Source organism: Sorex fumeus, unplaced genomic scaffold, assembly GCF_029834395.1.
Source record: "Sorex fumeus unplaced genomic scaffold, SorFum_2.1 ptg000063l, whole genome shotgun sequence".
Lineage (NCBI taxonomy): Eukaryota > Metazoa > Chordata > Mammalia > Eulipotyphla > Soricidae > Sorex > Sorex fumeus.
The window spans coordinates 51,649,180-51,663,121 of NW_026606120.1; the positions used below are offsets into that span (position 1 = coordinate 51,649,180).

Genomic DNA, 13,942 nt, shown 5'->3' on the forward strand with positions numbered 1-13,942 from the left:
AAAGTCAACTAACTCTGAGCAGGTTTCCTGGTGCGTCCGGGTAAGCAGATACCCAAGCCTCTGTGATGAGGGTGGCACCCCCTACTGGTATCGCGGCTAGTACTGTGCCCACTCATTCCACCCGCCTAAGCCTCAGGAACTAGGGCTGTGGGGACCTGGTCCTCCTGCAGGACCTGTGCCCCATGGCCCTGAGCTGTTCCAGGCACCAGGAAGGTGCTTCTGTACAGGCTTCCCCTTGGGAGTTGCCAGCCACCTTGTCAGGACACTCTGGTTCTTCCCCATCAGTGGCCAGTGGTGGGGTGGCATCCTGTTGCTGCAAGGCCTTGCGTTCTGGGGGTGCCTGTCACCTCTCAAGGGCCCGGCCTTGCTTTGACTGCAATCCTCCACTTTGAGATATTCCAATTTCTTGTTGGCACATCTCTCTTGCTACCCGCATTGTCCAGAGAGGTGCTGGGCTGCTGGTCACTCAGCCCCTCCCCAGGCTGCCGCTGCAGATTCAGGCTTTTCTTCTTTAGTACGTGCTTTGATTCCAGGAAGCAGGAAAGTGAGGCCCACTTCCGCCACCATGCCAGCCTTAAAATGGTGGCAGAAAGGGTTTGGATTTTCTCTCTCTCTCTCTCTCTCTCTCTCTCTCTCTCTCTCACACACACACACACACACACACACACACACACACACGAGATTTATATTTGTGTTAGAAAGCTTTTGGGGAAAATGAGCTTCCATTTCATTGTCTTTGCCTTAATCCTTCCATCCTCTGGGAGAACAATTGACTTTCTGCAAGCTACAATTCCATAATTAGAGGGGCTCGTTTTCAATTACAGATCAGCAGAACACCTTTAAAAATAAGATTTAATGCTTTATTGCTCTTGATGGTAAATCAAAATATGCTTTAGAAATAAAGTTAATTTAATGGAAAATAGGAATATATGCACCAAACCATAAAACTGCATTTAATTAAATCAAGAGAAACACTTCATTGCATACAATCACTGTGTCCTCTGGCTTCCCCCTCGGCACCCTGGAAAGCATTACTGCTTTCACACCTCAACTTCTTGGTCCAGCTTCAGTTGCCACGTGCTGTGACTTCTTTTTAGGACATCGTGAAAAAGTGCTTGTTGCCAGCCAGTCCCCGGCCCTTGGCTGGGAGGCCCCCCACACTGCGGGCCCCGGCAGCCCCTCCTGTCCCAGAAAAGGCACTCATTTGGCATGTTCCGTTTTGGTGTGTCTAAGACAAACATCTGCGTGTCTAGTGCAAAGCGACATGTTTGGGGAAATAAAGTGACAGGAGAGGGGTGATTCCAGTTAGGTGGTTCCACTAGTGTCTACCAGTGATTGGCAAAATTCTACACGGTGGTGGCACCATTCACTGCATGGGCAGCTGGTCGAGCTTCGAGGACATGAACTGGTCGGAGAAGACGCCAGTAGGAGTCTTTATTGCAAATGGCCGCAAGCTCTGGGAACTGGGGAATGGGGGTGGGCAAGGGCCAGGCAGCTGGTTAGTGGGCACTTGGCATGTTCTGCAGGGCCAGGCGGGCAGGACCCGGGGTAGCGGGCACAGCATCTTCGGCAGAGAGTGAAGAGAATGCTAGCCTGGCACCGCCTGTTACACCTGCTAGTCTGTTGCCCCTCTGCCCCCAGCCCCTAGCGGGCACCACCTCCTGTCTTCAAGGCTTTGGGGTTATGGGCTCTCGGCTGAGGCTGGGGGACAGTGGCCTCGGGAAGTATCTGAAGTGCACGTGCTTTCTGCCTGGCGGAAACTGGCAAGATGGCAGCCTCTCCTGCCATGAGCCCCAGTGCCCCAAGCTTGGGGGTTGGGGGAGCGCAGGCATCCTGGCCTGGCCTGCAGTGCCAGGACCCCACTTGGTTTCCCACCATTCCAGTACCCCCACTCCCTTGTGCCCACCCCCTGGCCTAATCTAAGGTCTGCACAGGAGCGTGAAACCGAGGAGCTTGAAGGGGAAACTCGGGGGCCCCCGGCAACTCTGGCTCTTGCTGGGCACTTCTGCTGTTGGCGAGGGTGCAGCCCTGCTAGGGTGTGGGGTCCATGTGGCAGCACCCCCTCACTCGTCTGCAGGGAGGGCTCTGGCTGTGCTGCACGTGGAGCCCTGCAGGTAGACCTGCTCACCTGGAGCTTTGATGTGTGTGTGTGGGGCGGGGGGGCGGTGGCGGGGGAGTCGGGAGGGGTGCTGGTTCTAGAAAGTGGCCTACAGGCAGGGTTCATGGAGAGAGTGGGGCTGCACTCCGAGCTCTTCCCCAGCCCCCAGGGCAGCTAGTCTTTGGATGGGGAACTGCACCGGGCAGGTGCTGGGAACCAGGCACGTGGACTTGGCCTGACCATCAAGGGGGGGCCAGCCCCAGGGGCAGGTGCCAACAAACTGAGGTGAGGGTGGTATGGATGTCAGCTGGGGGAGGTCTAGAGTGGGGGGCACCAGGGTCTTTGGTTTGTTGAGCGGGAAATGCAGAAATTGGGGACAGAGAAAGACGGACACCAGAGGCAGAAAGCCAGGAAGTCACCCCCCAGGCGATAGGTGACCTGGAGAAGGTGAAGAGGGGCACCTCCTCAGGGCCCTGGCAAGCTGATTCCTAGTGGGGGGGCAGGGAGGTGGCGAGGAGCAGGGAGCCCCCGAGTGGAGTGGGGGGCTGGGGCCAGGAGCCGCTGGGCCTGTGCTCAGTTGCCCGGCACGCTGAGGATGAAGCCCGAGCGGTGCTTGGTGAAGTCAGGCTCCGGCTGGTTGAGGCGCGTCTCCACAGACACAGTGCACTTCTTCCCATGCAGGCTGCACTGCACTGGGTTGGTGACATTGACTTGGAGGTGGCGCTTCTCACTGGGGGAGCCAAAGAGAGATGGGGACAGGCGGTTAGTAGGAGTCAGAACTGTCACCCCGTGCCAGCTCCCACAGCCTCCAGGTTTCAGGGTGCTCAGGGGAGGCTGCAGAGGAGGCCACCCCGAGCCCTGGCGCTGGCTCCAGAGACCCCGTGTGCTGATGGCCCCAGCAGCAGAATCCTCACTTCTCTGACCTGTGCTGCGGACCTCGCCACTGCCCAAGCTTACATGGCCGCAGGGACCGACGGTGGAGGATTTTTCCTAATACTTATTTGCGGAGTGACGGGAGCCTCCTAGTGTCTGAGGGAGTGCAGGGGTCAGTGCTCAGCCCGTGGCAGTGTTCAGGGGCACCCCCTGGAAGGCTGGGGCTGGGGGGTGAAACTTGGGCTTCCTGTAGCTGAGTTCTGTACACTCCCCTTGCCTGGCACGGGTTCCAGGCTCAGGGAGGCTCCGGCACCAACTGCTTTTTGCCACTGAGCCACACAGCTCTACTGTCACCCCAGTTTTGGATCCAGGTGGAGACTGGAGCAGTGAGGGTTCACCACGCTGCTGCCCCGGAGCTCGGAAGGGCCCCTGCCCACGTTCGCTCTGTGGTCCTGCACACTTCAGGAGCTGCCCCTTCGTCAAGGGGCCTCAAACCTTCGGCTGTGCTCACAGGCCACCCAAGCCCCACGCGGCACCTTGGCTTACCCCGTGGCCAGCTGGGGGTCAAATGCCCAGCATCAAGCTGCTCTCAGGGTGGAATGGCTGAGCCCTGCCAGACACACGTCTTCCAGGTACCTGCTATCCTGACAGCTGTCACTTCCGCCCTATCCCCGAAGACAGCCTGGGGGCTGAGAAGCTGCCAGAAGGGGACTCCACAGCAGTGACCCTGTGTGTTCACAGAGGTCCCAGACCGCACAAGGACTGAGGACTAGGGCTGGGAAGTGTCCTGCAGGCCAGGACTCCCTGCTGTCCCTCTGGGCATAATGTGCACACACGCACGTGCACACACACACATATGCACACACATACACACTTACTACACACACACAGTTTTGCTTTTTGGGTCACACCTGGTAATGCTCAGGGGTTACTTACTCCTGCATTCAGGAATTACTCCTGGTGCTTGGGTTGACCATGTGCAAGGCAAATGCCCTACCCACTGTACTACTGCTCTGGCCCACCTATGAGCATCCTGAAGTCTTCTGAGCCACATCGAAAACCTGGCCTTCAACAATTCCACCCCCACTTTCCTTGGGCCACACCCAGCAGTGCTCAGGGCCTTATTCCTGGCTCTGAGCTCAGGGGTCAGCCCTGACAGATGTTTGGGAACCATATGGGATGCCAGGGATAGAACACGGATCAGCTGCGTGCAAGGCAAACGTCCTCCTCCCTGTACTATCGTGCCAGCCCCCCTTCCCCCACAATAACTTTCTTTTGCTCTGTTTTATTCTGCTTTAGTTTGAGCCCACACGCAGTGGTCCTAGGTGGGGGTGAGGGGTTGCTGCACTCGGGGCCAGGGCTGCCGCGGGCAGCGCATGTGCCGGGCATTTGGCTCTCCCGGGCCTGGCAGCTATTTCTAAGCTGACTTGAACATAAAAATAGTCACGGCTGTCAGAGGCGTGATTCAGGCACTTCCCCACCTGACCGCATGCCTGTGGCAGTTGGCTGTTGTGAGGGATTGGGGGACCACAGTATGGGTGTGGGGCGTGAAGCGTGGAGAGTGGGGCGGGGGCATGGTGGGCAAGGGGGGGTGGGCGTGGGCTGCCTGTAGCCCACTGAACTGACTTCCGGCTCTGTTGCCAGCACCTTCCCCGTGGGATCCAGAGCTGGGCGGCCTCCCTCTGCCCTCTCTGCTCCGCCTTGGCTCCTGCCGTGGGACCTGTGAGCCGTGGAAACCCCTGAGGGATGCAGGGGAGGCTCCCCTCTGACCCCACAGGGGCCTCATGGATGTGTCTTTCCACACCGTACCACTCGTGCCCATTCTGTGCAGCCTGCAGGGCGCTGGGGGTCCTGAGTCTGGGGACTTGGCCTCAGCAAAGGTTGCTGTAGGAGGGTCACCATTCCCAGTCAGTCTAGAGAAACTCATGAGGTGGGCTGGCTGGGGATCACCAGTTCAGTCGCCATCCATGACGGCTCATGCTCAGACTGGGGAGACTGGCTATTTTCATGAGATTCCTTCCAAAATTGGGACCCCTTTCCAGACGCTGAGTGCTCCCTCTTCCTCCTCCTCTTGGACTCTGGGGCACTCCAGGACCTGCTCATGGTATGGGGGGGGGGGGGTTTGCAGGGATGTGAATGCACTTCTGAAACGTCACCCCAGGATAACCAATCAGGGACAGCTTTGCATATGGGGGGGGGGTCCTGGTTTCATCCCCAGCACCACCCAGTCCCCTAAGCATCCCCAGCAGTGACCTCTGAGCACCACCAATATGACCCCCAAACACAAACAAGATGTGAAGCATTATATGTGGGGGATATGCTGTACTCACTTCTTTTTATAGAAGGGATTTTGCTATGTTCTCAGTTAAATGCTCTGAAAGAGACAGTGCAAGGCGGGTGGTGACCCCTGAAGTGCTTTATGCTGATTGCCCCTTTCTGGTTTAGTTCATAAACCCACAGGAGCACGCCGGTTCTAACCCTGGCTGGGCACGTCACATCTCAGCTCATCCTGTGGCTTTCGTGGCGCTGATCTCCCTTTCCCTTTCCAGAGCCCACATTCTCAGGGGCACGGAGGGACCCTCTTCCTGTGTTCCCAGGCAGGAGTGTTAGTCCCCCACAGCTCTAGCCTTCTACGGGGACTTCTGACAGGGCCCACAGGCTAGGCTCTCCCAGCCCCACAATCCCCTGGGTGCCCCCGACTCAATAAGGCGTTGGAAGAAGGAAGACATGAGCATGCGCCTTGGGCCACTAGACATGCCTGGGCCATGGTACTCATTCTAGAGGGCGTACATGTGACCATCAGCAGGGAAGGCGCAGGGCAGAGACAGGTCTGCTCATTCACAGAGGCAGATTCTGAATGGCCGCATGTACTCACAATGGCTGAGTTCTGTGAGACCAACAGTACATTTTCTATTACCAGGGTTTTATCACCATCACGAAAGGGGAGCAATCTAGGGCAGCGAGATTAACCTTTCAAGTCTGGGGCCTGGCACCTGTCCCCAATTCTGGCCCATGGACCAGCTCTGAGGCCCAAGGTGGCAGACAGGTGGTTTCTGAGCCTCCTACACCCACAGGCCAGCAGCGGACGGTGCTGATCTAAAGGAGAAAAAGGAATTTGCCCTCAAATCATGATTTCTTTTTCCCATTTCAAGTTCAGCCCAATCAATTTTTTTTTGTTGTTTTTTTTGCTTTTGGGCCAAAATCCCGGAGATGCTCAGGGGTTACTCCTGGCTCATGCACTCAGGGATTACTCTCTGGCAGGGCTCCGGGGATCATAGGGGATGCCATGCAATGAACCTGAGTCCACTGTATGCTAGGCAATGGCCCGACCTGCTGCACAATCTCTCCAGCTCTAGTCCCAATGATTTTCAGAGCGACAGGGGGGTTCTGGTCCCCAGTGGTTCTGTGGCAGTCGTGGAGGCCGGGGGCCATCCAAATGCCATCCTTGCCTGCAGAGCTCTTTGGGAGCAGCTGTGCTTTTTTTTTTTTTTTTTTTTTTTTTAAAGAAGAGAGCAGCATAGGGCCAGAGGGTCTCTCTCATCTGCCACAGCCCCTGCCAGCTGCCAGGGTGGGAGGGGGTGGGGATGGGGCTCTTCCTTCCCCGTCTACGGTTACAGGCTTTAGTGGCTCAGCAAACTGGAGTTTGGGGGCTTTCATCTTGCTTCATCTGTTCTGAGCCATCACAGCAGGCAAATGGCCTTTATCAAATTACCCTCCTTCATTTTTCACTCAGACACCAGTCCTCGGCTCCTGAGGGACCGCTAGGGGTCAGGGCCAGGCGGGCGGGATGTGGATGACAGTCATGAGCTGCTTGGCGCGCGGCGCCCTGTTAGGACCTGTGCAAAGTGGGGATCCCAGGGGAACCCCTGTGCATGGAGCCTGGGAACCTGGCCGGTGCTGGGAGCGGAGCTGGGAGCGCCACTTCCCTGCTGGGGGCCTGACTTGTGAGCTTCAAAGTGGGTGGGTGCACGGGCACCCGATGAAGAAGGGGAGCCTGGTGCAACGCTCCGTGTTTGCTCACAGGATGTGCGGGGGAAGGGCACATGGAGGCCCCAGGCGCTGGTGCCAAGGGCGCAGGAGGGGGGCAAACAGGTGCTTTTCAAAGCAAGGGTGATGAATGCATTCAGGGCATCAGGAAAACCCCGAGGCCCAGGCCTGCTGCGTGTGGCGGCTGCCGTGGCCAGTGGCTGGCTGTCGGGGCGCGTGTCTGCCGCCCCTTTCACTTCCCACAGGAAGCAGCTCCGCTCTTTCAAAATCCTGCAGTAGGAAATGCAATTTCCATCTAGGTCAGGGTCAAAAGGGCCCTTTCACCACAGCCCCTTTGAAAGCCACTGCGCAGGCCAGTCCCAGAGGGGGGGGTGTGTGTATAGGTGGGGGAGGGCAGGTGGGAACACTGGGTCTTCCTGGCTGTTGTTTTTGTTTAGAAAAATCAAGTTTTTTTTTTCTTTTTGCGTCACACCTGGTGATGCACAGGGCTTACTCCTGGCTCTGCACTCACGAATTACTCCTGTCAGTGCTCAGGGGACCATAGGGGATGCTGGGATTCAAACCCAGGTTGGCCGCTTGCAAATGCCCTACCCGCTGTGCTCTCGCTCCAGCCCAAAATCAAGCTTTTCTTACCACAGGGCAGCTCTGGCACGAACCTCATGCATGGTCCCGGCTCCCTGCTTCCTGACTCTGCTTGCAGACTCTCAGCTGGCCCCTCCCCCTGTGGCTCTCCCCACAGTCGCCCCAGCGCCCCTCTCTGCAGCTACTGGTCAGCACCTGCGAGAGGCTGGCCACGGGAAGTGCTCCTGAGTTCACAGACAGCCTGTTACCAGCCTGTGATGGGCAAAGGAGCTGGGGGCGGGGGAAGAACTGCCCGTCCACATGGACAAGCGGCCAGCGGGAGCAGGAACAGGTCAGAGTTCTGGCTGGCTTTCTGCTTGGGCACTTTGCAGGATGTGTGTGTCCCCATGGCTGTGGTGACATGCCTGTGGTCTACACAATCTGCATCCTCTGCCCAGGTATTGGACAGAGGTTCCAATACCTGAAGCCCCTGGACCAACATGGCCAAGCAAGTCTTTGTGTGTCCCACACTGATGTGGCCTCAGGCATTGGTCCCCAGACAGCTTCTGTCCCCCTGTGGCACCTGCTGAGGCCCAGACTCCCAGGTCAGCTGAGCACCCTTCTCCAGCACTGCCCAGTTCTGCTCTGTTCATTTTCTCTCTCACAGCATAGAACTTGCCTTCTGTCTTTGGTTACCCTGGAGCTTAACTCTTCTGCCTTGAGTTTCCCATACTCTGCTCCAACCTGTCCTTCACTCTGTCATCAGAGACAGCTTTTGCATTAAAGGTACCAGAACATCCTGTTGTTTTCTGTACAAAAAAATTTCCTTCAGTCACTCCTCAGAACTTTCTAGAACCTCCCCATGCCCAAGCCTCTAGCCGGTCATAGGGTTACCTGATCCTCTGTCCTGGGTTATTGACTGCTCTGAGCAGCCAAGCTTTCTGGCCCAGCAGACAGCAATATTAAAAGAACACAGATGGGATGGGATGGAGTACTATGGGTAGGGCGCTTGCCTGGCACGTGGCTGCCCAGGGTTCTATCTCTGGCATCCCATATGGTCCCCCAAGCCTGCCAGGAGTGATTCCTGAGCTCAGAGCCAGGAGCAAGCCCTGAGCACGGCTGGGTGTGGCCCCCAAACCAAAACAAATTTGAACACTCCTGTTACACTGAGTCTTCATGCCACTCAACAATTAGACATTGCACATTATTTCCAAGTACATAAAGCAGACACAAGACCATAAAAGGAAAGTTCAGTAAATACCAAAGAATCAGCATCAGACATACACTGTCTTCTTTGACTGTAACACAATACAAATAGAAATTAAACAAAAGGAGACTATAATAACAACAGGCAGAAAGCACACAGCGCCTCCTATTTTACACATGATGAGCACTGAGGTGACCTCTGCTTCCAGAAAGAGGATAAATAAAGCCCTGAGGGGCTGGAGCCAGAGTACAGCAGGACTCTTGCCTTGTAATGCAGCTGACAAGGGTTTGATCCCCGGCATGGCATCCCATAAGGCCTTCTGAGCTCTGCTAGAAGCAAGCCCTGTGGCCCCCAAACAAAAACAAAGTAAAGCCTTGGGAGGCCACACCTGGAGTTGGATCAGACATCTGGGCAGGATGTTAGATTTTAGACTGAGGGTGGGGACCCTCAGAGGTGCTCCGGGATCACTCTTGGAAGTACTTGGGGAGTCCAGGTCAGCTGCATGCAAGGCAAGCACCTTATCTCTAGATAATCTTTCCTGGGATGGAGGCTTGGCCTCCATGAGACCTAGTTAAGTGCTCCTAGTGCAGTCTGCTAAAGTCAGATGGAGTTGCACTTATGTCTCTAGAAGGAAGATACTGCTTTTCTTTATTTTCAATTATTTTGTTTGTTTTTGGGCCACATCCAGCAATGCTTAGGGGTTACTCCTGGCTCTGCACTCAGGAATTGCTCCTGATAGTACTTAGAGGACCATCTGGGGTGCCGGAGATCAAACTGCAAGCTGCGTGCAAGCCAAGTGCCCTACCCACTGTTCTAACTCTTGCCCAGGGGGCACAATATGGGGTACCAAGGCTCGGACTCAAGTCTGCCATGTTCAAGGTCAGTGCCCTACTCGCTGTACTATTGCTCCAGCCCTGACCTGAAGCTTTTGAGTCAGAGAAAAAAAGTGCCTGGAAGTTGCTGTGATGACACTGTGGACTGGGCATTCTCCCCTCCACCCACCACCAAGCGCATTCAGCCCTTGTGGATTTCTCTCCTGGACATTGGCTTCTTTCCACCTGGCCTAGAAGACATAATCCAGAATGGGGTGCTCTCCTGGTGCCTAGAGAATACGTGCCTCTTTGGGATCATTCCCAGGGGCCTGGTAGAGTGCTGACTTTCCAGCCCGTAGCCCTAGGATGGTTGCCCAAGTGATCACCCCCTGACTGGAGAGGCTCCCGGCAGTGATATGCTTCCCTTCCTCCAACGTCCAAGACAGAGGAGGCCAAAGGCACCATGCTGCTTTACGTCATTTTGGAATCTGGACTTTTTTTTCTTTTTTGGTTTTTGGGTCACACCTGGCGATGCTCAGGGGTTACTCCTGGCTTTGCATTCAGGAGTGACTCCTGGCAGTGCTCGGGGAACCATATGGGATGCTGGGAATCGAACCCGGGTCAGTCACATGCAAGACAAACGCCCTACCCACTGTGCTATTGCTCCAGCCCTGGAATCTGGACTTTTAAAAGGCAAAATTGCTTGGGCCGGAGTGATAGTACAGTGGGTAGGGTGTTTGCCTTGCATGCAGCTGACCTGGGTTCAATCCCCGGCATCCCATATGGTCCCCCGAGCACCACCAGAGTAATTCTTGAGTGAAGAGCCAGGAGTTACCCCTGAGCATCGCTGGGTGTGACTTCCCCCCCCCCCAAAAAAAAAGGCTAAATTGCTTTGTCCCACCCAGGATGTCCACATCAATGCTCCCATGCTCAGTATAATGAGAGCAGGCCCAAACCCATAGCTCCCTCAAATACGAGTGAAGAGCGAAACACAGAAGCAACACAGCAAAGCAAACCAAAACCCATCCCGGAAACTGAAGGAATAGTGCTGGGAACTGGCTTCACCCCAGGTGGGGTGTTGGTACCTCTTTGGGGGGAAAGGGCTGCCCAGGGGCTCCTGTTATCTCTACAAAGAGAGAGTCCAGAGCCCCCGGTAACTGAGTCCTTCCCTCTCCTCCTCCTCTCTCTCTCTTTTTTCAAGTTTATTTTTTGGTCTTCTTCTCCCTCTGCCTCTTTCTCTTCACGCCTCTCCCTCTCCCTTCTCCCCCTTCACTGTCTCATCTTGATGCTTTTACTCTAATGTCTTTGTGGCCAAAAATATCTGTTCAGGAGATTTTTCCTCTCTGCTGAGTTGAGCTGCTGCTTTTTCTCCCCCCGCCCCCTTCTTTCTTTCTTTTTGAACATCTTGACTGTTTCCGCTTACATTTCTGCTTCTCCTAGCTTGACACTGGTGTGAACAGCACCTCCAAAGTTAGCCCCATCTGTGAACACTGCTGTTTATTTTCTATTCACATCATTAATGAAGGTGCTAAGTAAGACTGGATGGAACATGAACCAGGGTCCACACTTGCCTCGGTATGGATGATTTTCAGGGGTCTGTCTAAAACACCATTCTCGCCCTGCCTCATTGCCTCCCCGTTCTCAAGAGGGCCCTGAGCTTGGACCTGCGCGTGCCTGTGTCGCCGCAGAGAGACTAACTGGATCCCAGTGGCTGTCAGCTGAGGATGGAGGATGTAAGGCAGCTAACACCTACACACAAACACCCTGGGAATGTGTGTAATAAAAAGAAAGCCATCCCAGGAATGCATAAATAAGACTGATTATTTCCACTGACTCAGGGTTGAAGGATGAACTTTCTGTTTTTTTGGCTTCTGGGCCACCCTTTGTGCTATTCCTGGGCCTGGTACTTTGGGCTGCTTCCCCAAGATGCTCAGTGGGCTTAGGGGTTGCCGGGGATCAGATCTGGAGCTCCAGCATGCAAAACGTGTGTTCCAGTTCTTTGAGCTTTTTTCACAGTCTAGGATGCTGATTCTCTTTTTCTCTCTCTCCCTTTCTTTCTTTCTTCTTTCTTTTTTTCTGGGGGGTGGGGTAGGGAGTGAAGCCCAGTGGTTCTCAGTACTTACTCCTGGCACTGAGCTCAAGAGTCATTCCTTGCAGTGTTCAGGGGATGATATGAGATACCAGGAATTGAACCCAGGTCAGCTACATACAAGGCATACACCTTGCCTGCTGTGCTATCTCTCCTGTCCCAGGATGATTATTTTTGAACAGAGCTGGGAACTAAGAAAAGTAAATGTTGCCCTGAGCTCAGGAATCGCTTGGCACTTGGCTGTGTGTTCAAACGTGTTCTGCCTGGGGCATTTGTGTTGAAGGCTGGTGAGAGAGCTCAAAGGGCAGAGCACATCCTTGGCAGGGAGGATGCCCAGGTCCCATCCCCAGCAATGCCTACGGTCTCCTAAGCACTGACAGGAGTGATCCTTGACACCAAGTCAGTATCAGCCCCTGAGCACCACTGGGTGTGATTCCTAAACCATCAAAGAAATCACAACTCAAACATCAGAATCTAAGGATTTGGGATGTGAGAAAAATAACAAAACCACCTCCACTCTCAAGGAGGGAGGCCCATGTGTCGACAATAGCTGGGAGAGATTACAGTCAACACCACTGAGGGGCTAGGGAAGAACCAGGTGTGTGTGTAGGGGGCGCCACCCCCACAAGCAAAATGAGGGATTTCTTTTTTTGGCTACACCAGAGGAAACTCAGGGGTCTCTCTGGCAGAGATATATGTGGTGCTGGGGATCAAACCCAAGCCTGTCACAGGCAAGGCAAGAGCCCTACATGCGTTACTACCCCTCTGGCCCCTGGGTCTTCTTTCCTGCTACCGACACATCATCTGAGAAGCCTCGGCTCTCAGGCCAGGGATCCAGATTCTCACCACTAGATTTCTCTTCCTCCTGAGATTCCCCAGACAGGAAAAGGCAGCACACTCGCCCAGTCACGTCCCTGGTCATCTCCCAGATGGGGGTATTTTTTTGTTTACTGCTTGGGGATCAGGGGCCCGTGTGCTGTTCTGGCCTGAACCTGTGCCTCCCACCTGAAAAGCATGTGCCTTTCTCTGTGGCCCCTCGCCTCTCTTCTGAGGGTAAATGAAGGCTGCAGGTCACAGAAGGAGCGCTGTAGAGAAGAGGGCAAAGGTGGGTCTCAGCTGAGAGGTTGTTCAGAGTAAGGGCTCAGGGACCAGAGCACCTGCCTCCATGTATCCAACCTGGGTTCGATCCCTAGCACCCTATACAGTCCCCTGAGCCCCACCAGGAATGATCTCTGTGAGTCTAGAGCCAGGAATAAGCCCTGGACACCGCTGGGTGTGGTCCCCAAACAAACAAGATAAAGTTTGAAGTGCTGTGGGTGTAAGGGCTCTGTGACAAGGTCCATGGGAAAGGCCCATGCGATATTCCTTACGTTTTCTCCTGGAGCATGGAGAGAAATGGGTATGAGATTGGCCTTACCCCGCGTGGATTCTGCCTCTCTCTGGAAAAGGATCCAAAGGGCCTCACTCCCCATAGCGAGACTGTACATACGAGTCCTCGCTGTACCCCTTGGAATGAAACATGCCACCCAGTAAGGTCTATCATAGAGCAAAGTGGTTTCACAAAATCCATTTTGTAAGCAGATGCTGTTATACAACTGATATTGATTAGGTGGTAAGGAAATAGGCCTGAGGGCCAGGGAGCTGGCTATCTGGGCTGGGATCCCTGCCTGGTATTCAGAAAGCACACAGGGCTGGGAGCTGTTCCTGGACACTGCTGGGTGGGGCCCCAAACTCAAAAGAAAATAGGCAGATCTGGAATGTGGAAATTTGACATTGAAATGGCAAGTGCAGCAGTGTGCAAGCCGGTGTCGCGGGTTACTCTGCCCCGTCGCTCATCCTCACTCCTTCCCATTCCTAACTTTCCACTCATAGTCATTCTTCTATGCTTTTTTTACTCTCTTCACAGCATTTTATTTAACGGTCTCTAAAAAAAATTTCGAGGTGGGGGGTGCACTTGGCAGTGCTCAGGGCTCACTCCTGCCTCTGCACACAGAATCATTCCTGGTGGTGCTTAGGGGACCATATGGGGTGTTGGGGATCGAACCCAGGTCGGCCCTATATAAGGCAAGCACCCTACCTGTTGTACTATCACTCCAGCCCCTTAATTTTAAAGCAGTTTTATCTGAAAACCCCTAAACTTTTTTCTTTTTTTTTTTGCTTTTTGGGTCACACCCGGCGATGCACAGGGGTTACTCCTGGCTCATGCACTCAGGAATCACTCCTGGCTGTGCTTGGGGGACCATATGGGATGCTGGGAATCGAACCTGTGTCGACCATGTTGGCTGTGTGCAAGGCAAACGCCCTACCCACTGTGC

The 13,942-nt window shown here is 54.6% G+C and overlaps 1 protein-coding gene across 1 annotated transcript in view; it reads right to left on the minus strand.

Moving 5' to 3' along the window:
• Positions 1–846: 846 nt before the first annotated feature.
• Positions 847–13,942, minus strand: part of MYO1D (myosin ID) — a 392,202-nt gene continuing 379,106 nt past the window's right edge. Inside the window, exon 22 of the mRNA XM_056127580.1 lies at positions 847–2,828. Coding sequence (XP_055983555.1) covers positions 2,672–2,828 — 157 coding nt within the window. The 3' untranslated portion in view covers positions 847–2,671. The remainder of the gene's footprint in view (positions 2,829–13,942) is intronic.